Here is a 27,879-nt window from a genome sequence, read left to right on the forward strand (position 1 = left end):
CAGATGTTGTTGCAGTTTCCAGTGGCACATCTTCTGCCGACCCATCAATAAGACTGGTACACTCTCGTGTCAGCCTTCCGACAGCAGCCTGAGCATTACTTGGATTAGTAAAGCCAGCCTGTTTGAACCATGGATCCAAGATGGTGGCCACAGGGAGTTCACCTTTTCCAAGCCACTGAATTTTTCACTCAAATTATTTTTCAAATGGTTGGCAAGAGTGGCACCAATACAAGGAGCCATTTGGGCACATTCGGCAGAAATGAAAGGTTGCTATATGAACATGATACACTGTTCTGCCCTCGCAGTGCATGAGCCACCTTTTGCAAAACTAATGACTTTAGCCTTAGCTTAAGTGCTAACATGATACATAATGGCTAGCCTAATGCTAACAAACAATCCATCTAGTTAGCAACAAACACCACATTAACACCCCAGTGACATTACAGATGGGCTCTGACAAAGGTCATGTCTCTCAAGTCTCAGTTTTGTTTTCACTGAGCTGTTCCTGCGACCGACCAGCATCTGACTGCAAACTCTGGCTGTGCACAGGGCTTTCTGTTTTATGCAATAAAACTGTTAGAGTTATTATGAGCGGCTCAAAGGCCACAATAAAGAGAGAGGAGACGCACGCCAAGCTTAATGATAATAAACTCAAATTTATTTAAGTAAAAATCAAAAATATAAATGCAATGAGGTGTGGACGTCAGTATCAGTGATGTTTGGAGGTGTGTGGTTGCTAATATAAGGTGCGTGTTGGTTGAGTAAAACAGAAAGCAAAAGAATAATGCCAAAAAAAAAAAAAAAAAAAAACAAGCTGGGTTTGTAGGAATAAGACAAGGGGGATGGCAGGCTTAAATGGGCTACTGGGACACTGGCCAGGTGTTCCCAATTCCCACTTGGCACCTCAGCTCCACCCCTCCCAGGACCTGCAACACAACACACCCACACAGGACCAAAGGCAAAGACACTGGAGCCGCAACACTCCACTCCCCCAATTAAGACAGGGTCCCAAAGGGAACCCTAGCACCCTTTCTACAGTTTACCTTAACCCAAGCATGACAAACAATATGTTATATAATGCCAACTTAAATTCTCTAGCCACTTATGTTCCCACATAACCTTTCCTCCCTCCATCCTCAGCAAGTGGATCCTGGAGGTTGATTTAAGAGAAAAGAGTCAGGGTATGGAACAAAGCAGACAGCACAAACGCACAGGACACTATTCACAGGCAGACTGAGACAATGTGTCCGCCACCACCTTCTCCCACCCCTTGATATGATGAATATCCAAGCTGCAGGACTGAAGCAGCAGAGCCCAGCATATAAGCCCCTGATCAGGGCACTGGAGAGAACTGAGAAAGGTCAATGGGTTGTGATCTGTAAAGGCCACCACAGGCATGGCACAGACATATACACTGAAATGTTGTAAAGCCCAAATTAAAGCTCGTGTTTCCTTTTCAATAACTGAATAATTCAAACAAACAAACTGGCTCATCAACCCCCAAATCAGACCGTAACAAAACTGCACCCACCCCCACATAACTCGCATTAAGAGGTCTGTCCCTCTGGGGAGCAGCCAAAATGGGAGCATTACAGATCTGGGCTTTCACACTCTCCAGCTCTCTGGCAGTCAGGGGACCATATATGTTTGGCTTTAGCTTTCAATTGGTCAATAAGGGGTGCAACTACTGTTAAGAAATTCCTGCAGAAACATCGGTAATAACCAGCTAGTCCAAAAAAACATGCAGGACTCTAGTCATCAACAGCCTTCACCTTTGCACGGATTGGGCACACTTTACCTTGACCAGCCACACAACCCAAGTAGGTAACTGTGCCCTTCGTAAACTCTCACTTTGCCAGGTTAACAGTTAAATGAGCTTGAGCCAAACAATTGAACAGTTTTCTAATCCATTCAAGGTGGATCTCATTGTCTCATTCCCCCGAATAGATGACCACATCATCCATGTATACAGGATGTACACACTGTACACTATACGAATACAGAACTTTTGGTGAAATAAATGCAGCAATCTCTTTCACTCTTGTGGATAAATGGACTTGCCAGTAACCCTTCAGCAGATCAAACTAACTAACCTTGCTGATCCCACTTGACCAAACAATTTTCCATTTGTGGAGAGAGTGGTTTTGTGACAACATTCACCTTGTGGAAATCTGAACAAAATCCACCTTAGGCACCAGTAAGCAAGGGGATGCCCAACTGGAAACAGAGGGCTCTGTAATACCATTGTCCATCATATACTTAATACCTAAAAGGCAATTTCTTTTTTTTTTTTTTTCTTTTTTTTTTTTCTGTTAATTGGGCATGGGATGCAAATTCAGGTTTGATCACCCTGGAGATGTTACATGTTACTGAAGATGCATCCCAAAATTTCAAACTTTTTTTTTTTGATGTCTACTGTTCACCAATTAACTTTGCATGTGCTTGCACAAAGGATGTTAACATCTCGTCCCGTGTTTTGGAATCTTGACCTCTGCATCAAGATGTTTCAGTTTCTCTGGATGAACATGTTAAAATCTCTGCCTAATTGGTTTAGAATCACGTCTATATCATGCTCAATTAAATGTGTGTCAGTGGACATATCACTAATCAACCATGGGTACTGTTTAATCAAGTCAGCAAGTTGACCGCGCTTTGAGCTCTGCAAATGACCCAACATACAACCCAAATTTTGCATGGACTCAGAATTTTTAAGGCGACTGTACAGGACTGCTTCAGTGCCTGATGAGTCGTCTCCCTCCTGCTGTGTCTCACTATGAGGGGACACAGACACACATACTGGATGATGATCTGGCAACCGCGCTTCCTCATGTACTGGCTGATGTGCACCAGAGTAGCATGGCGTCAGTAAGTTAGCATGGCAAAGTTGAGTAGAGGCTCTAGAGTTGGGAGTAGCGATCAAATAATTTGGATCCGACACCACCTTTTTAATGGAATCTGGACCAGAAAAGGAGATGTTACAATGGGCAACAGTGCTAACGTGTAAAGACCCACAAGTGCGCATACAAGAGGCCAACTGCCCTACAACAGAGCTTCCCCTCTATCTGACTACCTGACCAAAAATCTGACTACATAACTCCCCCCTAGTCTTCTTGGGGCGTAGCGGCAGGTACTTACGCACTCAAAGCCTGCTGCACCGAGAAAGCAACCAGAAACCCCCTCGGCATCCACGGATGTGTTCCCGAGCAAATTTAGGGGAAAAGGGAATAAGGGAGCTCTAACCACTGTATCCCAGTACTACATACCTCCCAGACGGAACCCAAAGGGGAGACATCCTTAAAACCTACCAGAGGAATCACTCCCACAGTCAATCCACACACAGGTGAATCAACACTTACCTTCTCATGCCCCAGCCAAGATCCACAGCTCCAAAACACCAGACAAAACTCTCCAAACATAACCTAGAAAAACGCATTCCCAAACTGCACGCTTCAAGTGCGTCCCCCAGGGCGCAACAAACTTAAAATATAAGGCAAGATTTCCATATAAGGTTTACTAGGTAACACAGCCAAAGGGAATCCTCATGTAATGACTGCAATTATGTATGCAAGCAAATTGGCTCCATTACGTGCACAGACCAATCAAACAATTCTACAAACAAAGCGCTCAACTAAACCCTACCTAAAACCTACCAAAGTTTTCCAAAATATCAAATTTACTCAAAGCCAAACAAACAAAATTCCTGAATTGCTTCCAATTGGACGAGCCCCCGATTTGTTATTACCGGCTAAAAGGCCACAAAAAAGAGAGGGCGATGCACGCCAAGCTTAAAGATAATACACTCAAATTTATTAAAGTAAATATCAAAAATATAAATGCAATGAGGTGTGGACGTCAGTATCAGTGATGTTTGGAGGTGTGTGGCTGCACTAATATAAGGTGCGTGTTGGTTGAGTAAAACAGAAAACAAAAGAATAATGCCAAATTAAACAAACAAGCTGGGTTTGTAGGAAGAAGGCAAGGGCAGGCTTAAATGGGCTTCTGGGACACTGGCAAGGTTTTCCCAGTTACCACTTGGCACCTCAGCTCCACCCCTCCCAGGACCTGCAACACAACACACCCACACAGGACCAAAGGCAAAGACACTGGAGCCGTAACACAGTCTGTAGTCATGAGACTTCTTTTTTCATGAATACATGATATCAAGCCCCTTTGAACTGCAACAACAAATTACAACCCAGTTTTATAGCCGACAACAACGACTGCACATGCAGGAGAGAAAATGAAGCGACATAAACAATACATGAAGACATTAAAACTTCAGTTAAACAGACAGATTCATGTCTACATTACATTTTCATCAGTTGGAGAGTCTATGGACTGTATCAGTGTTTCAGAGAGAGATGTAGAAAAATACCTTGTCTAAAAACACAATGCATCACATCAACAGCAGAGTATGAATTAAACATGGTCAGAATATGCATCAAACATTGTGAAAATATGCATCCATACATCTACAAATATACAGCGTGTATGTGGGGAAGCAGAAGGCTGTAGGAGGTAGGTGTCAATAAAAGAGAGAAGAACAAAGTGAAAGATGTAAGGACCAAGGGAAGGGAAAATTAAGGGAAGGAGGTGGGGAATGAGGAGAGGTGATGGGAAATGAGGGAAGTTTTTAGGGATTAAGGGAAGGAGGTAGGACTCAATGTAAGGGAATAACGATTTATAGAAAGAAGAGACCAAGGGAATGAGGTAGGGATGGTAAGAAACTAAGCTACAGATTAGAAAGAGGTAAAAACTAAGGGAGGGTGTAAGGATTCAGGGAATGAGAAGGAACAGACCAAGGGAAGGAGGTAGGGATCAAGGTGATGACCAAGTGGTAATAGAAGGAGAGGTGAACCATGTGGCTTCAGGTGAATGTCTCCTGTTGCTCTTTGTGGCTCAGACTCTGGAGGAAAGAAAGAAAGACAGAAATTAATGACAACGAAAACAATCAAAGACCTCTTTAAAAATAAAATCCACTTGAAAATTTAACACATGCTGTAACACATATGGATTATTTATAAAATATACTGCACAATTAATGGAGCAGCAATATGTCTGATTTCCACTGCCCCACAGCACAAAAACACTAATAATTTATCTGACAGGGGGTTGAGATGAGAGAGGCTTTAACACAGCAGTAATGGCCGAACAAACAAAACAAAACAACAGGTAAAAATCAAAATTTTATCGACAAAACACACATCAAAGCAGAAAAGTGTTGACAAAATGCAATCATTATTCAGAGACTCTCAACGTTTTCCACCCCAAGGCCCACCTGTTCATCATCACAACGTGTCAGGGCCTGTAAGAAAAAAATATCTTTCACAAGCTCTGTTGGCAAACCTCGTCATTTGTTTATTAAACAGGCGATGACACAAATAGCATTGAAATGCTATTAGGTCATACCCAGGTCATTGTCCATCAATGTTTAGCTGACACTTTTATTCAAAACACATACAAACAGCGATCATGTATGAGTTTGGTGTGTTTTTTAAGGGGACTTCATGGCAGTTTACAGGAATCAACCCAACCAATTACTGCGTTTACATTTCTTTTGATAATCAGGTTATCTTCCCTCATGCGGCAGATATCCATTTTCTCAAGTGCCATGTAAATGAGGATGCCGATTTCCATAATCAGATTAAAGGGATTAAGAGAAATCGGGATAAGGCGGCTAGATTTCTCCTGGAGAAACCTGATTATTGCACCATCTATAGCCTCTGAACAGGTTTTGGATGAGGAAACTGACATGATAAACACAATAAATACACACTGTACATGCTCAGAAGAGTAAAAATGTCCTGTTCGTTCATTCCTGTCCATTGAAGAATGCATGATTATTGTTTGTCAATGCTTGCTTTGATGAAAATATAGGGAAATGAATCCTGAATCCTAAAATGGACAGGAAGCCAGTGAAGAGAGGCTGGGACTGGGTTGATGTGTTCAGTACTTTTTGGCACAAATCAACAACCTTGCAGCTGCATTTTAGCATTTTGGACCCTCCGCCGGCTAGATAATGAAGACTGGGGAAGGTCAAGGTAAAGGACACACTTGAGTTTGGAGATCATTTTTAACAGGTGGGAACTATTTTTAACAACAGAATTGTTTGTCAAAACAGAATTTGGAATCAAAGGTAACACACTGAACTTACAGAAGACAAAAGATAATTACTTCAGTTTTGTTATTGTTTAACTGAAGGAAAACATTTGCCACCCAGCCTTTAATGTCCTCAAGACAGTCTAGGAGAGGCTGGAAGGAATCCCTAGATTTTAGTGGGAGGTACAGCTGTGAATCATCAGTGTAAAAGTGACAGGATATGTTATACATCACCAAGAGGTAACAGAAAAGCATTGGCCCCAGGATGGATCCCTGGGGGACTCCATAGGTGACTGGAGCAGATGAGGCGGAAACCTGCCCCATAGCCACTGAGAAAGTCCTAAGACTGGATTTGGAGACTGGATTTAAACTAGGTCAGTGCTGTATTTTTAATACCGACCCACCGTTTGAGACACGTCAACAGGATGTCAGGATCCACAGTATCAAAGGCGGCACGAAGATCTAAGATGGCAAGAATTAATTTTAACTTGAACGCTGGTGCCACTTAGATCAAAATTTTGCTTTATGAGATGGGTGGGCACAACATCATGGGGGTGGCTGTGAGTTTTATGTGCCTGACTATTTTCCCCAATGCAGACAAAGCAACTGGCTGAGAGGGATTAAAGGTGGCAGGGCCCCGGAGCAGTGGGGCGGGGTGATGGCGATGAACAGAATTTTCAGTGTGTGAGAACTGATAATTTGTATATAAATGCATTTCCTGATTTGCTGCCATAACCTGATTACTTACAATAATCTGATTTCTTCTGTGCATATAAATGTACTACATGACAAGGTATACACTCTGATCTAGGCCTGCAACTAATGATTATTTTCTACAGCTAATATTTTTTTTAATGAATTGATTGGTTATATATTCTATAAAGAGTCAAAATTATTGTCTCATAGAAAATGATCAGAAACCCAAATATGAAGAGTAAATTAAATGCTGGGGGTTTTTTACTGAACAAATGACTGAATCACTTAGTCAGTTATCCAAATTACCATCAATTAATTTTCCATCAGTAAATTTATTAATTAATCGGCTAATCAGTTCAACTCTGATTAAAAACCCAGTGTGTGAAACAAGAGTCACACCTCTTCCTCTCCCTCCATCTCACCTCTTCTCTCTCTCACTTCACGTTGAGACTGAAAACACAAATCATTTGAGGCATGTTGAAATTAAATGACCCTCACTTTCTGGCTCTATGAAAATGAAACGAGGGGTGGCCGTCTTGTTTGCATAAACGGATTATTAGAGAATGTTCACTGTAATACAAGACAATTCAAGCGTAAATTGGATCACTGCATTAGAATTTCAGTCAGGATTTAAAAACTGCAGAGCTTAATTGAAAAAGAAAATGGTTTGCAGCCGTTTAACTGTATTTCATAGCAGCTCCAGATAGAGTTTCCCTCTATCTTCAGCTTATTAGAGAGCACATTAGCAGATGGAAACGTAGCACTCTATAATGCCGTAACATAATTGGCAGGTAATTTGTGAGGATGAAGCAGTGGCAAATGAAGAGCACTCTATTAACACCTCAGTCATCAAAGTGGAACTCCACTATCCACACAGGAAGACCTTGTTCTTTTTTCTCTGTTGTGTTTTGCGGAGTTTAGGAGTTGAGTCCTCTTCAAAACTCATCTCTGCATTACCTATAAATAATGAAAATAATCTTTGCAAGAAAGCAATACAAATGTATGTATTTGATCACAAATACAGATAAACACTTTATATATATTTATATTTGAGCGGTATATTTGACTACTCCTTAGTGGTAAGTCAATATTTCACCAATACTGAATGAATGCTGATGATGACTGATCAGTTGCTGTTTTGCTTACATAAGGGAATTTTCTGATCATTTTGTTTATTTATTTATTTTTTTTGCACAATGCAGAGGAACAAAGTATCATAATACAACAGATTGTGCAGGTGAGATTTAAAACCCCATGAGGTTTATATGTGGTTTTGATTTTGTCTTTGGCAACTATTTATTTGATAGGGTAATATAGAGAACACATAGAGGGAGGGAACATACAGAGGGAGCTAGCCAGGGGATCTATAGGGCAAATTGGGCTGGTGATAATTAATACTACATAACATAACAAAATGACAAAAAATGAAAGACACATCAGAAGAACACATTAATATTTAATTTAATATTTGAGGGCTTAAATATATGTAAGTCCAAGCGAGCTTTCTGCCTCTCCTTGCACAGTTTATGTCTTGTTTTCTTTGTGTCACATTTGTTTGTGCAAGATAGCATTTGAATTGAACAGAATGTTAACTACAGTACTATCTAATAATTTGATCATGTTAATATTTCAGCAGTAGAGGAACCAAAGGGCAAAGACATTCACAAAGGACTAGTCGTTTTGCCAGCATGCCAGAGCAGCAGCAGTGAGTCTAAACAACCCACAATCAATGAAGCATCATCTGTGTCATTAAGATCCATTAACTATTGATTAGTTAATAGTGAACTCCTCTATCATCAGTTTGCTATCACCTACTGGCTGACTAACCTTGTTAACAGGAATGCTGTAGCAGTGACTGAAGTGTTGCTCTAGTGTTATTAATTTGTTCCTGCTTCCTCCTTGTACAATCACAGATTTATTATTGAGCAGTATTGTGAAGTATTACCCGTCAGATAATTAAAATTTTCCAACACTAAACATCTATCTATCAATCTAACATGTTGTAAAATTTCCATTCCACCCGTTAGCCCGCCCATGAATATTTCTCTAGATGTGCCCCTGATTTGCCTGAATTGTTTTGATTTTGAGTGAAGGGCACAGGAACCGAAATCATGTAGTAAGTATTTGCACATAGAGCAGGGATGTGGTAATTCCCAGGTGTGAACTACAAGCTGCCTCAGCTGAATCAGACATAATGTGGATCTGTCTGTGTGTGGATATCAATACCAGGTCTGAGCAGGACCCGTTTGCCTTCATGTTAGAATGATGTTGTCTGCTCTGTGTCCTCTGTTTTGTGTTGTCTGTCTGATGCAGCTTCATGCAGCTCAGTGGCAAAGACACTTGTGATCCAGAGTCTCCACCCAGCAGCACATGTTGTGTTTGGTTATGTCAAGAAAAAATGCCATAAATATGCATGTGGAAAAGAAATCCTTGTGTGAGGCAGGTTGAATAGTGAGCTGGCAACCAACCCACTCTCAAAATACACACACACACACACACACACACTCCCCTGCGCCCCTCTCAGCTGTCAGATCAGTCTGGCAGCTTGATCGAGGCCGGGCAGTGACTGAAGGCTCGCTGACAGGCCGGCCGCTCTGCGTCTGTCCGAGTTGTTTTCGTTTCATGAAGGTACATAAACAGGCGGGCGCGGGCGGGTGTAATTTGTCTGGTGGCTGGCCCGCAGCCCGCAGCACCCCTGGGACCCTGCAGCCCGGAGAAAGACGCTTTTATCTCAGCGAGAGCACTGGCGGGGAGACGTGTGTGTTTGTGTGTGTGGAACCAGTGTGCACACTGAGGCAAAAACAACTCCATATCTGTTCCATGCACACACACACACACACACACACACTGTCCCAGCTCTTAACTTTCAAATAATGATGGCCTACAGCCGTGTGCCAGGAGAAACAGAATAGAATGGAATAGAATTGAATAGAATAGAAAAACCTTTCTAACATATTAACACAGGAGAAGGTAAAAGGTTTATTTTCTTGTTGACTGAACTGCTTTAACAAACATGCAGAGAGTCAGCAGAGTCCACACCTCCACCAAGGTGGCAGCTGGGCTGAGCCCCTACGCCCCTTTTGACCAGTCAACACGGAGAGCTGGTCAGTGCCGCCTTGACCCATGACTTGGTGGGGTAACGAGGACGTGTTTGGAAACTGCGTCCCTGTCTGAACTAAGCCCCGCCCACTGCCACGCCCTCTTGAGGCTGACTGGCCCGAAAATTAATCAGTTTGAGAACAGAACAAAACAGAAGACGATCGTGGCTGCAACAAGATGTGAACTATTACTCTAACAGACAAAAAAAATCAACTGCAGACGAAAGTGGAGTTTTCTGTTTTATGGTAAACTTCCCTTCATGTGTCTGTTTGTCTTCACCTCCTCGTTGCGTCACATCAAAGTGTAACAGAGACCAGACCAACATGTTATTCCTCTCTCTCCTCTCTCTTCAGCCTCCATCACCCTGCCAGTTTCTCCTGGAAGATTTGCCAACACAAACTGCATATTTCATCCTCTTGTCTGGTGTTTAATATCTTATTTGTAAAAATTGTGAGAAAAAAAAAAAAAAAAAAAAATCAGCCACATCTTTGAAAATACCAGTTAACTCACATTTTAATGCGCTGACCTAAAAAACAACCACACTGCTTTAAGCAAGAGAAAAATGTAAATATTTATCTAAATATTACTACTAGGGTGACGTTTTATTCATGCTTAAATAAGATTAATTAAAAAAACAGTTATAAACTGAAAATTCATCAACACAGAACACCTCAGCTTGACTTGAGAAATAAAGCTGGATGGACAGCACTGACAGTACACTTGTCTTTACCTTCCACCTTGTTCCTTTAATGAGCACGTTTACATGCACACCGTATTCCTGTATTATTCACAATATCCTCAATATTCCGGTTGTGCACGAGTCATGTAAACACGCATCAAACCAGATTAAGGTCATATTCTGGTTGAAGAAAATTCCGAATAAGACCCCTGGCATATGCCTGTTTTAACCAGAATATTGTGCCATGTAAACCCCTTAATCGGAAAACGCCCCATACCGGAATATTCAGTTACGTCTGCGCATGCTCGATTCACAAGGAATCCTGGGGTGTCTTTGTTGCTATGGTTACTGCAAGCAGGGAGAATGTCATGGAGAACAGCAGCAAGAGCCAGGAGACTGCAGTCTGCCTTCAGCTAATGAAAGACTTCAGTATCATGAAGTATATCGATGGGAGAAAACACAGAAATAGTGAGAGCTTCGTCTTCGTCGTCTGTATTTCCAGCAGATCAGATGCTGCCCCCTGCAGGTTGAGTGTTGCATTGCATAAGAGAGTGGAATACACTGAAACACGGGAACATGCCAAGTAACATGTAAACAGAATATTCCAGTTACTGCAGTGCATATAAACACCTTATTCAGAAAAATACCTTAACCAGAATATTGACCTGAATGGGAATATGGTGTGCAGTGCATGTAAATGTAGTCGCTGTCAAACTAGTGTCTGTCTCTAGCTGTGCTTAGTTCTGGTGGGAAAACAGACTTCTCTCACTTTTTTTCCATTTTAAGCCGTCGTTTTCACTTTATGAAATTTTACCAGAGCAGGTTTGATTATCCTCACTCCAAACCAACAAACAAAATGCTACACTCTTTGTCCTCTGCTTCAAGGGGACATGTGGACTACACACACACACACACACACAGACTGAGTTGTAACACACCTCAGAGGCCCAGGCAGACCCTCAGCTCCTCCAGCGTCAGGCTCCGGTCTGCGTCTCTGTCACAGTACTGAGCAAACTTCTTGGCGCAGCGCCGCGGCCTCAGCCTCCGGCGGAGGTACTGCCGCAGCGGCCGAGCCTCGCGCTCGCTCAGAGCCCCGCTGGAGTCCACGTCCAGCTGGGCAAAGTGCCAGCGCAGCGCCGCCTCGGGTCCAGAGGAGTCCACCGCCTCTGGAGCAGCAGGAGGGGAGGAGGAGGAGGAGGAGGTTGGAGGAGCTGCGGATGAATACGTGGAGTTGGAGGGAGTCGTCTGTAAGGCCCTGGTGGAAACAAGACAGAAGGGCGAGAACTGAGTGACACCAACTGAGTGAAAAAGTTGGATAAAGTGCAGTGAACCTCTCAGGCTGCCAGGACTGGAGAGGGGAAAAGTGATTTCCTTTCAGTAAGTTTTCTCTTCAGGCTCGACTGCCCAGCTTCCCCCCAGCACGTTACATGCCATGAATCTGAATGTGCCTCTGGACTCCCTGCCTGGCTGACCCACCGGACAAAATTCACAAATTTATTCAAATGCCCAACAAACCGTTCTAACCAGCACTGTTCCTCTCTCTGTGTAGAAAAATGATTCTAGCCTGAAGGCGTGACAGCGGCTGGTCCAGGCGCTGTTTCAGCTGAAGCTACCTAACTGTGGTCCACTTCTGACTTCACAGGCTACATATTCGAATAATGTCTTACTGCTGCTGTTAGTCACAATCTCTTCATCAGATTTGATGAGAAAGATGGTTTAGTCTGGGCTTTCTGAACTTTATGCAAAGTTGGGGGTGTTTAGGCAGGCAGATTTCCTCTTCTCACTTTTTAAACCAAATTTACAGAAAACATACTATATTGTGATACATGTTGTTATTAAGATATGAAATGATCCATATCATGATAGAAGATTTTGTCCATATCAAACAGTCCGAACTGTGGGATTTATTTTTTTTTTAATTTGTTTTATTTGTTTGCTTCACAGTGATAATGTATATTAGTATTTATAGTGTGAGTGACTGAATTTCTTTTTTTTCTTCTTTTTTCCACCTCTTTCTCCCCTCCTGGCAGATCAAAATGCAAACAGCTGACCCATGGTAATTTCAGACTGCTTTTTCACTTGCAGGCTTTTAGGCGTTTTCAGCAGGCTGGATGCAGCACACACTGCGACACACTGCTGCCACCTGCTGTTTAGCCTGCAAAATATCACAAGTTTGACCTGCAGCTGTGGCAGTGCTAAAAAGACATGGATCAATACCAGCATCCACCAATTTAAATGGACCATTCCAAGATCTTATAGATATGAAAATGCCATTAAACACAGTTTTTGTGACTGTACTTTTACCATCACAGATTTAAATGTTTTTTTTGTTTTTTTGTTTTTTTTACTGTTTTGTTTTTATGTGATGACTTTACCTGCTTTACTCTTGTGTTTGTTTCACATATTGAAAAATCTGAATCACCAGTGTCAACTCCTTCTGCACAAATTTTTACATGTTTAAACTTTATTTGCTCTGATACCTGTACATATTGGTATTTTGCTTTGGAAACTCCAAATGGGGAGTTATTTGTTACAGATTTCGTGGGTTGCAGTGGCATCAAAAACATGCAGAACACATGGGAACGAACAGAAACCTCTGCTCTCTCGTCCTGACATGAACTGCATAAAAATGAGAGAAGCCACAGGATTTCACATCGGGAGTTGAGTGGGATTATTGTTTACAGCCGCCACGACAGGGAGCATCCACTTAACACAGCGCGAGGCGACAGCGACCTGCTGACATGTGCAGTCAGATCCCCGCCTCTCTTCACACGCTGCTCCTCGCCGCTGCCGCCTCAACAACCACACAAACCCAAGCGGCTCTATTCACGAGATTCACGCAGAGTTCAACAAGCATCTGATGTCACCAGCCAGTCTTTTACAAATGAACACTCGCCAGGTGGCTGCTGCGTCTTCATCACTTCAACCTGCAAGCTTCCATTTCTGTATCTGACCAACACAACAAGCGAGCCGGGGATTCATAAAAAACAAATATGATCAGGTGGGAAAATGCTGCTGGGAGGGAAATTAAGGATCTGAAATGTGTGTTTGTGTGCTGTCTGACACACACTACAGACAGTAAGAAAGCGCAAAAGACAAAGAGAGAGGGAGTAGTGGGGCGGCATAGCTAAACTATCGTTCATTTTGTGATAAAAGCACCAAATTTGGTACGCTCATTGCTGAATATATGTTGAATGAATCTGGATATTGGGCCACTGCAATTTTTTATTCTGAGTGACCTTTGCATGAATATGTAATGCACTGAAGAAGAAAAAATGTGATCACAAAAAAATTGTAATGCACTGCTGTTTTGATCCAATCATTATCATCCATATTTGTATTAATTAGTGGCCATCCATCCATCCATCTTCTACCGCTTATCCGGGACCGGGTCGCGGGGGCAGCAGTCTAAGCAGGGACGCCCAGACTTCCCTCTCCCCAGACACTTCCGCCAGCTCCTCGGGGGGAACCCCAAGGCGTTCCCAGGCCAGCCGAGAGACATAGTCCCTCCAGCGTGTCCTGGGTCTTCCCCGGGGCCTCCTCCCGGTGGGGCATGCCCGGAACACCTCCCCAGGGAGGCGTCCAGGGGGCATCCGGAACAGATGCCCGAGCCACCTCAACTGGTTCCTCTCGATGCGGAGGAGCAGCGGCTCTACTCCGAGCTCCTCCCGAGTGACTGAGCTCCTCACCCTATCTCTAAGGGAGCGCCCGGCCACCCTGCGAAGGAAACTCATTTCAGCCGCTTGTATCCGCGATCTTGTCCTTTCGGTCATTACCCAAAGCTCATGACCATAGGTGAGGGTAGGAACGTAGATTGACTGGTAAATTGAGAGCTTCGCCTTTCGGCTCAGCTCCTTCTTCACCACGACGGACCGGTACACCGACCGCATCACTGCGGAGGCTGCACCGATCCGCCTGTCAATCTCACGCTCCATCCTTCCCTCACTCGTGAACAAGACCCCGAGATACTTGAACTCCTCCACTTGAGGCAGGACTTCTCCACCAACCTGGAGAGGGCATGCCACCTTTTTCCGGTCGAGAACCATGGCCTCGGATTTGGAGGTGCTGATTCTCATCCCCGCCGCTTCACACTCGGCTGCGAACCGCCCCAGTGCCTGCTGAAGGTCCTGCATCGATGGGGCCAACAGGACAACATCATCTGCAAAAAGCAGCGATGAAATCCTGTGGCTCCCAAACAGGACTCCCTCCGGCCCCCGGCTGTGCCTAGAAATTCTGTCCATAAAGATTATGAACAGAACCGGTGATAAAGGACAGCCCTGCCGGAGTCCAACATGCACTGGGAACAGGTCCGACTTATCGCCGGCAATGCGAACCAAGCTCCTGCTCCGGTCGTACAGGGACCGAACAGCCCTTAGCAAAGGGCCTCGGACCCCATACTCCCGGAGCACCCCCCACAGGGCACCACGAGGGACACGGTCGAATGCCTTCTCCAGATCCACAAAACACATGTAGACTGGTTGGGCAAACTCCCACGAACCCTCGAGCACCCTCCGGAGGGTATAGAGCTGGTCCAGTGTTCCGCGGCCGGGACGAAAACCGCATTGTTCCTCCTGAATCCGAGGTTCGACTATCGGCCGAATCCTCCTCTCCAGCACCCTGGAGTAGACTTTCCCAGGTAGGCTGAGGAGTGTGATCCCCCTGTAGTTGGAACACACCCTCCGGTCCCCCTTCTTATAAAGAGGGACCACCACCCCGGTCTGCCACTCCAGAGGTACTGTCCCCAACCGCCACGCGATGTTGCAGAGGCGTGTCAGCCAAGACAGCCCCACAACATCCAGAGACTTGAGATACTCAGGGCGGATCTCATCCACCCCCGCCGCCCTGCCACTGAGGAGCTTACAAACCACCTCAGTGACCTCAGCTTGGGTGATGGACGAGTCTACCTCTGGGTCCTCAGCCTCTGCCTCCTTAACGGAGGACGTGACTCCTCAATCCCATTAATTAGTGGCCACGTTCAGTTAATTTTTACTAATTAATTAAATTGATGAAAAATGTCTACCTGGCCTCTGATTATTATTACATTTGTATTAGTAATAATATCATTATATCTACAGTAAACAATTGGTGAGGTCGTTTTTACGCAATGCTGGAGAATGAATGGAGGTGAATGGGCCTGAGTCGGGTTAAAAGAAACTATATAGTTTAGGCGAAAAATGTGGGAAAATGTGTGTAATTTATGGTTTAAGGAGGTCATGTGACCTCTGTGTTTGTCAGAAAGAGACACCCATGGGCTTAAATGAAAGCTGAGCAGGTCCCCTTAACAATGATACCAAACATCATATATAGAATATTGACAAATAGGAAACTGATAGCCATTTCTAACTTTGGGCGACTACTCAATAGCTATGCTAATTAATCAATAATTATGACTAAACGGTAACCTTTACAACTTGGCATACGGCAGAAATGGATTCAGCATTAAATAATCATACAGAAACAACAGATAAAGTGCTTTTCCTCAAAAATGCCTACCATGTTTTCTAAGGGGCTTTTTCAATTTTCGGTCCTGACTATATGCTAGCCAGCTCGTTGGCTAGCTGGCTTGCAGTGGTGGTTGTGGTGGTGGGGGCAGAAAGTGTTTGCGATACTGAGTGTGTATAACTGTATTTTTTCTTAATTTAATGTGTATTTACATTTCTAAAATATTTTAATGAATCATTTTAATATTTTTATTCATTTTAACAAATCAAATGCCTGCTATGGCCACTAGGGGGCGATTTTGTGATGGCCCAATATCCAGATTTGTTTGAAATATATCCACCAACACATCTACCAAATTTTATGCTTTTATCACAAAATGAACGATTGTTGTGATATATTGAGCTAAGCCGCCCCACTAGGAGGGGAAAATGAGAGGAGAAAGAGGGAGAGGATGAAAAGATACATTAAGAGGACGAGAAGAGAAGGAAGAGAGGGATGTTTGTAAATGAAGACACAGCAAGAGTGACGGAGGGAAGGAGGTGACTGGGGTTTTCTTTCATTCCCCAACTCTCCATCAGTTCATCAGGCGCTCCGTAAGGCTCATGTTGTTTGATGGACATGTGAATTTGGCGTTCCTTTGGCGCTCGTGCTGGGCAGACACACGCCAGCGCCCGGCGCACACGAGGACATACTGCATTATTAAAGCCCCCCCTCCAATGAAAACCAAGTTTTTAACCTCGTTAACATTTCAGTGTGGTGTTTTTCATGCCTCAGGCGCAAAATCAGCAGTCAACACCACGGCTGAGTTTTTCCACTTTGAAACTGCAGTGTGCCACGGACAGGATCAAACAGACCGATTCAGACAGCCAAGGTTCACCAGGTCATGAACCGAAGGAACCAATCCCGTCCTCTGACTGGCTGGTGCTCTCCATACCGTCAGCACCAGCCCTGCCACTGCTGCTCATGTTTTATTTACAGAAAAGTCGAGAAACCCAGCTCCAAACGGCTGCTACGCATGAGCAATACTGGTGTAACTAAAAGATTTGCTGATTTTTTTTTTTTACATGGATAGATTACAAAATATGAAACAAGTTACAAGCCAGTATGTGAGCAGGCAGGGGGCCTGGCCTGAAACTATTTGCATATTCATAGATCTGCGCATACTAAATGAAAGCAAAGTTTATATCTAAGCTGTTTTAAGGCATGTAGGGAAGTTTTTTTCATGAAGAAAACTTGCAAATATGTAATATTGATGAACGGAGATGATTTTTTAAGGGTTTAATCAATGTCTGGAGGGCGACTTTAAGGCAGTGAGACACAGTGAGAAACTGCAAAAACTATGACGTGGCAGGTCACACACTTGAATCTGAAAAACACACAACACAAACACAACGCAATTACAGCCGTTCTCCCGCTGTTATCATGCAAACATCTTTTTCTTGTTAGATTTATCGGAGTGAGCTCATACTCACACTGAGCAAAACCTGAAGATCAAAACCACATTTCTGCTCGTTGTGGCAGTTCACTGAGGCACGTAAACACACGGCACATTTCTTTTGTTGTTGTTTTTTTCAAACTGAACATAAAAAGATCCAATAACTCTGCTACCGCACTTACAAATCAAACACCATGGTCCTGCGCATACAGATGATTATACAGGAGCAGCAACAGCCCCAGTTTACAGAGACTCAAACTCCATCAACAGAAAACATATGCCCCGCCCACACTGTTTGATTGTCAGGTGATCTTGTGGAGGTGCGGTGCAGAAACACCACAGCAATGCGCGCTTAGCAAGAAAGCAACCTGAGAATTTCCACTTCAACAAACACAAAGTCATTTGCGTGTGAAACACGGATCATTTTGAAATGTTAGCTGTTATACAGAAACCGCTCAGCTGCCCAAATAGCCTACCTCGTTGTCATGACAACACAAGTAGACACCTGCAACTTGATCCTTTTTTGTAACTTGCACCTCATCCATTATTTCACAATTAAACCACAATCACATGTATCGTTACTAGAGTTTTACGGTTAAACTTACCGGTGAGAACTCAGTTTCCCAGCATGCTCTGCTTCCAGCTGCAAGGCTCTGACCAAACTCTGCAGGAACTCCTTCTTACGAGCGCCCGGGCAGCCTGGCAGAGGAGGACAGCAGAGAAGAGAACAGAATAGATCTTTGAATCAAAAGCCTACTGGCCATTTACATTAAAGTTCTCATCGGGCCTGAAAATTAAGACCCGACCCGGGCCCCACTGGGCTAGCCCGAGGCCCAACCCGACCCGACTAATTAGCCGAACTTTAGGCCCGACAGCCCGATAAAGCCCGAAGAAAAAAAAAAAAATCGCTAAATTCGCCATTACTTAGCAGAGCCGGTGGCTGAAATTCTAGTAGTGAGAGAACGGACAACTGCAACTCTCTCTCACTTGTTTGCTCTGCACTCGCACAGCTGGTTGTCTGTCTGTCACTGAAAGTTTAGCCTCCAAATCCAATCCAGTCTCTCACTCTCTCCACCAGTCACATAAAAATGAAACGTCATAATCAATAACAGAACACATAATTCTATTTTTTTTTTTATTAAAAAAAAATCCCCCGCAGAACCCGAAGCCCGACCCGACCCGCCCAATTCACGTAAATTTTAAACGGGTCGGGTCGGGTTCGGGCTGAAAATGAGAACTCTAATTTACATGTATCAGTCTGCATTTACTACCTTGAAGAATAATCTGCAGGTTTCAACAAGTTCAGTTTTAATGGCCCTCTCCCAGAGCATGGTACCAGCTCGACTCCACTCGCTTTACTTCTCTGCACGCCGGTTTCCACAGCAGACGTCACCTCCTCGAGGCGCCGCTCCCTTCTCTGTCACAGGCCCCAGGAGTGTTTAGTTTTAAAAAATTAAAAAGACCAACTCAAAATGGCTGCTTCACATGAACAATATTAATGTAACTAAGAGAGTCACTGGAAAAAAAAATTTAAAAATATTTTATTTTATTGATAGATTATCAACTATGACACAAGTGTTACAAGTCTGGCACACAGGGCTGTTCAATATGTCTCTGATCGATCAGAGATCTATCAGCTGGGCTGCTCAGAACATGGACGGAGGAGGTCCCAAAAAACATACAAGGGACCAGGTTCTGTCCCCGACTTTCACCTGATGGAAAACCAAAAACGGGAGTGGCTGAGTTGAGCTGGTACCATGAAGTGGAGAAGAGCCATAAGACTTTTTTTTTTTTTTTTTTTTTGTCACAGTGTAATCTGTACCAAGATTTCCCCAAAGCACATTAAAAAGTTTTATAGACTTAAATAGATTTTTAAGGGCCTATGAAAACCCTGAGTAATATAAATATTAATGTGAATACAAAAAACATTTTCATTAGTGTCTCCTCATGGTCTAAATGCTGTTTCAGGGACTTTTCTGCTCCTAAAATTACAATTAATGTAATTATGGAATGTAACAACATTATTAAAATTACAAAGCAAATGGTGAATATGTGTCATTTTTGGCATGAAAATTCCATTCCAACCATATTTACTCATAAAGAATATCAGCACCAAACGGTGGGTATCAGTGGCTTCGATGAAAACATCGGCCCGTGTGTCTGAGAGCGTGTGATGTGTGGAAGAATGTCAGCCTAGGTGTTTATTTATTAGCAGCTGTGTTTACCAGGCAGTGGCTTCTCTCTGTACCTCCTGTCTGTCTGTGCCTCCTCTGCCCCAGTGCATTCTGGGACGCGATTCCTACAAACAGACAGAGGCAGAAATAGGTTTATGAATCGCCGCAGAGCTGTTAAAGGCCGTGCATCCTGGTGTTCACGTGCACAGCCCATCATGACGAGGCTCAAACTGTCAGGATGAAACTTTCCTATGTGAATTTTTTCTTGTGCTGTTACCCAATGAACCAGACCACATTTCGCTTACACTGTCTTATTTTGGAAAGTGTAACCATGTGTGTTTTTTCAAATGCTGCACTCTGAACACAATGCAACAATCTGTCCTTCCTAAAAGTACATAGCAGGGTCAGTTTATGAAATTCATATGAAAGCAGAGAAGAGCAGAAAGGCCTGATACTTGGGAGTGTACTTAATTGCAATTCACCCTGCTCACATTTTTTTCACTGAGTTGATTTTGTGATTATGCGGGAATGCCACTACTGTCCCCCCTAGGCCACCGTAGGTTATTTGTGGGAGCCATAAACACAGTTCTAAAAGTTTACATGCCAGTGCATTCTGGGTGAGAACAAAATGAACGTTTTTGATCAAAACAGCCGCATCCACAGCCCGGAGCGGCAGAAAATGTCTCTGACTGCCACTCTGTTTTCTGTGATGGTATAACATGATTTAAAATAAAAAAGAAATCCTACAAACTGAATCCATATTTGCCAAAATGCAAAGCAAATGTATCATTTTAAAATGCCAGAAGATCTACATGTCTCTGTGAAAACCAGATCAAAGGGGGGGAAAATTGCTTCCTGAAAGAAGCTAATTTCTCTCCCTGCGCTTGAAACTAAATCCTTCAGCTGGAGATAATGGGGCTGCTCCTCAGGAGGCAGAGAAATCAATGAATGAATGAAAAACTTTATTGGGCCCCAAGGAATTCAGCCCACGCCAGTGAGGGAGGGGGGCAACAACTCTGATAAAACCCTGAGAGAGAAAAACAAACCAAGTGTGACATGTCTGATTCCCCTGAGTCTTTCTTTAACCAAAACACAGCAGGGGGCAGTGACTGGTGCAGCCCTGAATAATAAAGATAAAACACTGTGTTTGTCAGAGTAATTGTATCTGTCCCTGTGTAACTCCAAAATAGAAAGGAAAGGAAAGGAAAGGAAAGGAAAGGAAAGGAAAGGAAAGAGGAGCAGAGTTTGAAACCTAGCTGATGAACTACTTAGCTGATTGGTTCTTTCATCTGATTGGCTGGTTGGTTACCTGGCGGAGGTGCCTGGCAGCGGCCGGCCGGTGTCGGCTCTGACGCACCAGCAGTAACCCGTGGCAACGTGACACTGCACGGGGTTGTAGCGGCCATCTGCGGTGCATTCTGGGACAAAACGTTCCTCCTGCCAGGCGGAGCGCATCTGAGAGAGCAGTGATGCTCGCTCCCGCTCACATGTCTGCGGACTGTCTGCACACACACACAAACACACACACACACACACGCACACTCATGTAAGCACAGATAAATAAATGACCCTCATTATTAAATGGCAAATTCTCATCTTTAATCTTAATTCATTTATTTATTCTTATCACTTGAGTTGCTATTATTTACGTACTTAAATAAAGAAAATGGGGGATTAGTAGTAGTTTTTATGAAGACCAATAAAAATGTCTCTACAAATTTGTTCCTGGTCGTGTATTTAAAAGATGAAGTGAAATGGAGGGAAGATGAAACGAGGCCGAGGTGTTACCGGTGGGTCGTCGGACCGAGCGGTTCCCTTTGGGGTCAGAGTTCAGCAGGATGGTCACCCAGAGCGGAGGAGCCGTCAGCTCTGGACACGACAAGGAATATTATATTAAACAATATTTCAAGATGTTTCTGCTCCATCACAAGCGCATAGAGGGGGGAGAGGGGGGAGAAAGACAGGTGAACTATTTCCTGTCAAGAAACACCAGCAAACTGTATCCATCCACCTGTGAGTTTGTACTCACCGGGGACACAAAGAGAAAGCCTGTCGGTGTTCTCCAGCATGAAATAGTTCCCGAGGAAACGGGTCACCTCCTGAGGGCAGTGGATTATGTTGTGTTGGATTATGTTAGCTGTTGTTGGTCGGTTGGTCTTCAGTTCAATTCAGCTTTTTGATGGTTTGAGTTCCACAAACAAATACTCATCCTGCCCAGTTTTACTGAGGCGAATGGAGACAGACTGGAAACTTCACCAAATCACACAGAAACTGTCTGCAAGAAAGTGTGAGAATAACTTTGTTGGTATTTGGGTCCCTTTAAGGATATCCACTGTACACCTAAGCACGGTGAAACAGCAGGGGGGCCCAACGTGCTGGTAACACATCCATCCAGTTATTATCAAAGCCCATCCTCAGAATCACCAGCCCCTTCTCATCTCACACTGTCAGATAGCCGCTCTTTGTCACGACCCCTCGGGCTCTCATACCAGAGCCAAAGGTGCTGGGATGAGACGCATGAGGCTGTCTTGTGTTTACCTCACGTCAGCGTCACGTTGTGTGGTTTACGCAACAAGATCGTTTGGTTCAGGTTGGGGAAAATGTTGGATTTAACCACGCTGGAAAGATGCTCTTTTCATAAAACTGGGCTGCCTTTGCAGTAGAAAAGTGCATTTTTTTTTTTTTTGGTGCTTCACGACCAGAGAAAACGGGCTGTGGTGTTCCCTTTAGCTCCGAAGGCAGAAAACAGAGAACAGAAAACAAGCAGAATGCACTGCCGACTGACAAACTGAGGCAGGGTATTATGTGCAAAGCTAGCCTTGAACCTCATTAAAAAAGGTGCATTGTGTGTTTTCACGCTGTAACATTGTTGTGTTGGTTGCTGTTGCACTTCAGACATCCTTGTTTCCCTGCAGAAGTCTGATCTGTAGTTCTCTGGAGCTCTGGGTGCAGGAAACACAGCAACACACTGCAAAAACTCAAAATCTTACCAAGATTATTTGTCTTATTTCAAGTCAAAAATATCTTATTCCTAGTCAAAATATCTCATTAAACTTAAAATAAGACATGATCACCTCAGAAGTAACTTGTTTTTACACAACTGTCTCTTGTTTCAAGTGAAAATTTGCTTGTTTCATTGGCAAAATTTGTTTCTTGTTTCTAGCTAATTTTCACTTATTTCAAGTGAATTTTCACTTTTTCCACTGGCAAATTTTGCCAATGAAACAAGCAAATTTTCACTTGTTTCAAGTGAATTTTCACTTGAAACACGTGAAAATTGTCTAAAAACAAGTTACTTCTGAGGTGATCATGTCTTATTTTAAGTGTAATGAGATATTTTGACTGGAAATAAGACATTTTTGACTTGAAATAAGACAAATAATCTTGGTAAGATTTTGCGTTTTTGCAGTGCACTGTAACGATACAAAGCTGGCAGAGCACTCCTTTAAGGTTAGGGAAAGCTCAGGTTTAGGCACCAAAACGGTCTCACGTCCCCTACATGGACTGTTGACTCTTGATAGTGCATCAGATCACCTCAGCTCCTCCTCTACGCCCCTGCATCTCATCCTGACGCCAAAGGCTGCCTGTGATGATGCCTTTTGCGGTATCACACACTGAAGGGCGTGACAAAGTGCCGGTATTTGATGAAATGTCCCGAGTGGGAAATTAACACCAGTGACCGGCCAAACGCTTGTTACACTTGGTCTGCTCAGACATAAGCCATCCTGTTCTCCTCTAAAATGATCTAACTACTTATATCTAACTACGAATATTTAAAACTGTGGATCTTAAAACAATGGAGTGTCTGCTTGGTGCTTGGTGTCACATTGCCTGTTGTGTTGGTGTGTAACCGCGGGTCAGTCTGTCACCTGCAGGTCTGCTGGGGTCCAGCGTGGGCCTCAGTACACTTGTCTCATCTGGAACACAAACGCACACACACCCACAGTTTTTCATCAAAACTGCTATAGTTAGGACATTTTAGGACACTAAAAACTGATACACAGATATAGTTTTAATATTATCTAGTATCAATATCATTCATCTTTTAAATCTCGTCTTAAAACTTGATTTTACTGCTAAACTTTTCAGAATCTTTGACTTTTATTGACTTACTTTTATTCATTATCATCCTCATCACCTTTTTCTTCTTACTCCCTATTTCTTTTGTATTTTTTTACTGTTCCTGATTGTGAAGCACTTTGCTCCTCTGTTTTGAAAAGTGCCATATATTTTTTTTTTCCACACTATCCAAGCAGCACTGGATGAACAGAAGCGTGGACAGACAGGAAGAGAGCAGGGAGTGAGACAGAAAGTCGGAGAGAGTGTAATAAGAAACAAGTGACAGACGGAGCCTGAAGAGTCGAAGGGGAACACAGAGAAAATGAGACGGAGCAGGGAAACACATTTGCAGTCTTGGCATGGCGAGCGAGTGTGTGTGACCAGTCAGGCTGCTGCTGGTGTGTCTGGCAGAGGGACGGGCGGCGTCACGCGAGGAAAAACGTCCTAACAAGAAACACACTTGACTGCCGTGTCCGTGAGCGTGACGCACACTGAGCTGCTGTCTGGATGTGGATGTGGAGCAGACCGTACAGCTGTCTGAGGGAGCGCTAAGCACACTGCGATGAAGGGGACGATAAAGAGCATGTGAGTCGGTCTCTAACCTCTGACTGGAGCTGAATCCACATCAGTGGTCTGAGCCATCTTGGTGAGAGCATCTGCAGGGGACAGAGGAACAGAACAGAGGCTGGCAAACACACAAAATACTAAAACTGTTCATGGCTGCCCAGTCCAGCAGAGGGGTGCAGGTTGTGCTGTCCGGGTCAACATGCACATGCACAGAAATACTAGTCCAGGGTCAACAACCTTTTTGATACAAAGTGGTAGTTTTAAAATGTCTAGTTAATTAGTGTGCCATATCAACATTAACAGTAAGCTTAATTATGTAACCACATGAAAATGAACATCTCTGGCGCTGGCTTGCTTCCCATACCTGGACCTTTGATGGATTCTGCCTTGTCTGTCTCATCCTTGAGACAGTTGAGACAGTTTTGTCTCAAAATGGCGTGTAACACTCGACATCTGGCAGACAACATGTTCAGTATAAAATACACAAGGCAGCACACTCCTCTCTCCATGAGGGCTGGAAAGCTCAAACCTTTACGTTAGCTTTCTTAGCCAGCAGGGCTGCCGTCGCCCGCTGAGCTGGAAGCGGTGTAACAGGCCAGATTAACCCTACGCCACACTGTACCCGGGTACAGTTTGGCCGGGCCCACAGTATACAGTGGTCCCTCGTTTATCGCGGGAGTTACATTCTAAAAATAACCCGCAATAGGCGGAATCCGCAAAGTAGTCAGCTTTATTTTCTACAATTATTCTAGATGTTTTAAGGCTGTAAAACCCCCTCACTACACACTTTATACACTTTTCTCAGACAGGCATTAACATTTTCTCACTTTTCTCTCTTGTTTAAACTCTCAAAGTTCAAACCTTCATAGAAAAATAAGTCCAGTATTATAGAATGAACGCATTCTGTACTGTACAGGAGACACGGCACGGAGGAGATTGATTGACAATGGTCTACAGTCCCTTAGCCAATCAGGACGCAGAACACAATGCGCAGGCTCTCCCTTAGCCAATCAGGACGCAGAACACAATGCGCTGTTAAAAAAAAAAAAAAAAAAAAAAAGCATGCAAAATTGCACAAAAAAAAAAAAATCCGCGAAACTGCAAGGCTGCGGAAGGTGAACCACGTTAGAGCAAGGGACAACTGTACTCCGGGGTATAAAATATCCTAGCCCAGTTTATACCCTGGGGTATACTTTGGGCTAGGCCAAATTATACCCCCCAGACTCAGGCAGGGGGTTAAAGTGGGCTAGTCTGTTTTATACCTCGGGGTATATTCTGGGCTGGTCCAGCTTATACACCAGGGATTTTAATTTGTCAGGGTAATCATTATTTATTTATTTTTATCTGCAACTAGGCCTATGAAACTAGACCTACATTGAATCAACCTCTCCGAATGCACCCAGTTTTTAGCCCTTTTAGCTAGTTTTTTCAAATGAATACTTAAGCTTAAAAACATCAGAAATTACGGCAAAACCTTGCTTTCTAACACACAGGATGTTCTCCAGCGACCTTCCTGATCTAAAGGACATTTGTAGGACTAACATAGTTTGATCTATATGTTATAAAGAGATTGAGAGAGACTCACCATTGTTTGCTGAAATTACCGCATGTCAGACCACACATAAATAAATCTGTTAGACTTTTGAAACAACTCCCTCTAGTGTGTGTGTGTGTATGTAATATGGACTAGAGGGGTATAATCTGGCCTAGCCCCAGGGTATAAACTGGAATATACCCCGGAGTATGAAACAGGCTAGCCCACTTTAACCCCCCTGGTCTGAGTGGGAGGTATACTTTGGCCTAGGGGAGTATAGTTTGGCCTGGCCAAAAGTATACCCCGGGGTATAAACTGGACTATACCCCGGGTGTAGTCTGGTTAGGGGTACACTTTGGGCTGTTACACCGGCACGGCAGACACAAGTCGAGCAGGAGGTTGTACCATTCATCACACCAAAGAGCACAGGCCACACAACAGCCAAACATCAGCTGGACACGAGGTGAGCGAACGTGCCTTTCACATGAGGGCACTTCCTCTCTTGCACACTAGGCATTAGGGGTGTACAGCCATTGCACTATTTGTATTCGGGTTCGGATTGGGCTTTTAAAAAAACCTTCGGATTTGTTATTCAGATTCGGGAAGAAACCGGAAGTTGGCGCACTAGAGACTTCCGCTGAGCTCGCCGGCTAACTTCCGGTTAAGCTCTCAGCTAACTAGAACGGGAATAAAATAATTTAATCGTGCGGCTCTTCTAGACTTTCCAAACGGAATCGGACTGAATGGATCAAATTCTGCTAGTGAAACGAGTCGTTTGGCGGGGCTTGTGGCTCAAAATCATGCTCAAAACACGCATCCAAATGTTTTTTTTTCTTTATAAAAAAGCTCCTGAATAATGAGGAGAAACTTCGGACAGAAAAACTATTCGGGATCAAAGCATTATTTGTGTACTTCTGAATATCGTATTCAGGTTCAGGTACATACCTATGAGGCATGCCTTTCTTTTACTGTGGTTGCAACAGGTGGTCACTCAGTATTACTAGGAATCCCACCAGACTTCTGGACAAGACAGACCCACTTGGTAAAATTTTGGATTATGGTTGGGTGAGGCCTTCTTCTCTGACCAATCACAGCGCTTGTGGCCACATCTTGCAGAGAACGCCAGGGGATTCACAGTAACGCAGCCACTCAGACAACAGCAGAAACATGTCATCTGCTGCATCTAAAGTCACATTTCACTATAGCAGATAGTAGACAAAGCATTTTAAATGGCTTTTCTGTCCACATCTGCTCCCGTAGATCAAATGTGTAGAGAGGAGGAAAACATCCGTTCAAGGTGGCAGATGGTGGGAGGAATGGAAGGCCAATGGAAAATGCATTTTCAATATTTATCCTCTTCAATAAAGTAAATCAGAAGAAACTGACCGAAAAGGAAAGATTGATTTTTGCAACAGGAAGCAAAGAAATTTAATGGGAAATATGGTTTTATTTTTTTAGAAAAACTGGAACTAACAACATCCCAGGCATGAGACAGAGGCTACCAAGCCTTTTTTATTATGGTGTTTGTGTACAATCATTACACCAAGGCAGCAAAATTAATTTAGCAACCATATATTTTTATGTCTCCTGTGTCCTTGTTTTTATGTATTATGACCCTTGTGTCCCGTATATTTTAATGGTTCTTTAACATCATGCCGGAGGACTGCGGTTGTAAACTAGCCTGTGGCTAACACTGGCGCATTTACAGTAATGTTAATCAATGTGCATTGTCCCCTCTAAATAAATAAATAAAATAAAAATAAATATATTGACATTTTTAAAAAGCTACAGACAGATTGCAGTCTGTCTCTGACCTGTGCAGTCGGGCGTCAGGTGGAGGACTGAGGTCCCGCTGACTGGTTTGCCGTCAGGAGTGGAGCACCAGCAGTAGCCGGTCTGGTTGTGACACTGAACCTGCAGGAAGTGGCCGTCTGGGCCGCACTCTGGCACAAAGATGGCCGCCGCAGGGCTGACATGGCTGCTGCTGCTGCTGTGGGCGCTGGCCTCCAGAGCCTGAGCACGGGCCAGCTGGCATTTAGACTGGCCTGCATCTGCAAGGACGAGGAGGGTCAGATGTGTGTGTGTGTGTGTGTGT

The 27,879-nt window shown here is 43.7% G+C and overlaps 1 protein-coding gene across 1 annotated transcript in view; it reads right to left on the reverse strand.

Annotated features, from left to right (window-relative positions):
* Positions 1-4,435: 4,435 nt before the first annotated feature.
* LOC115370445 (SPARC-related modular calcium-binding protein 1-like) overlaps positions 4,436-27,879 on the reverse strand; it is a 30,884-nt gene continuing 7,440 nt past the window's right edge. Inside the window, exons 3-11 of the mRNA XM_030067470.1 lie at positions 27,599-27,835; positions 24,286-24,339; positions 23,494-23,541; positions 21,413-21,493; positions 20,934-21,126; positions 19,676-19,749; positions 18,056-18,149; positions 11,512-11,828; positions 4,436-4,906 (exon numbers count right to left, since the gene is read on the reverse strand). Coding sequence (XP_029923330.1) covers positions 11,513-11,828; positions 18,056-18,149; positions 19,676-19,749; positions 20,934-21,126; positions 21,413-21,493; positions 23,494-23,541; positions 24,286-24,339; positions 27,599-27,835 — 1,097 coding nt within the window. The 3' untranslated portion in view covers positions 4,436-4,906; position 11,512. The remainder of the gene's footprint in view (positions 4,907-11,511; positions 11,829-18,055; positions 18,150-19,675; positions 19,750-20,933; positions 21,127-21,412; positions 21,494-23,493; positions 23,542-24,285; positions 24,340-27,598; positions 27,836-27,879) is intronic.

Source organism: Myripristis murdjan, chromosome 13 (genome assembly GCF_902150065.1).
Source record: "Myripristis murdjan chromosome 13, fMyrMur1.1, whole genome shotgun sequence".
NCBI classification, from domain to species: domain Eukaryota; kingdom Metazoa; phylum Chordata; class Actinopteri; order Holocentriformes; family Holocentridae; genus Myripristis; species Myripristis murdjan.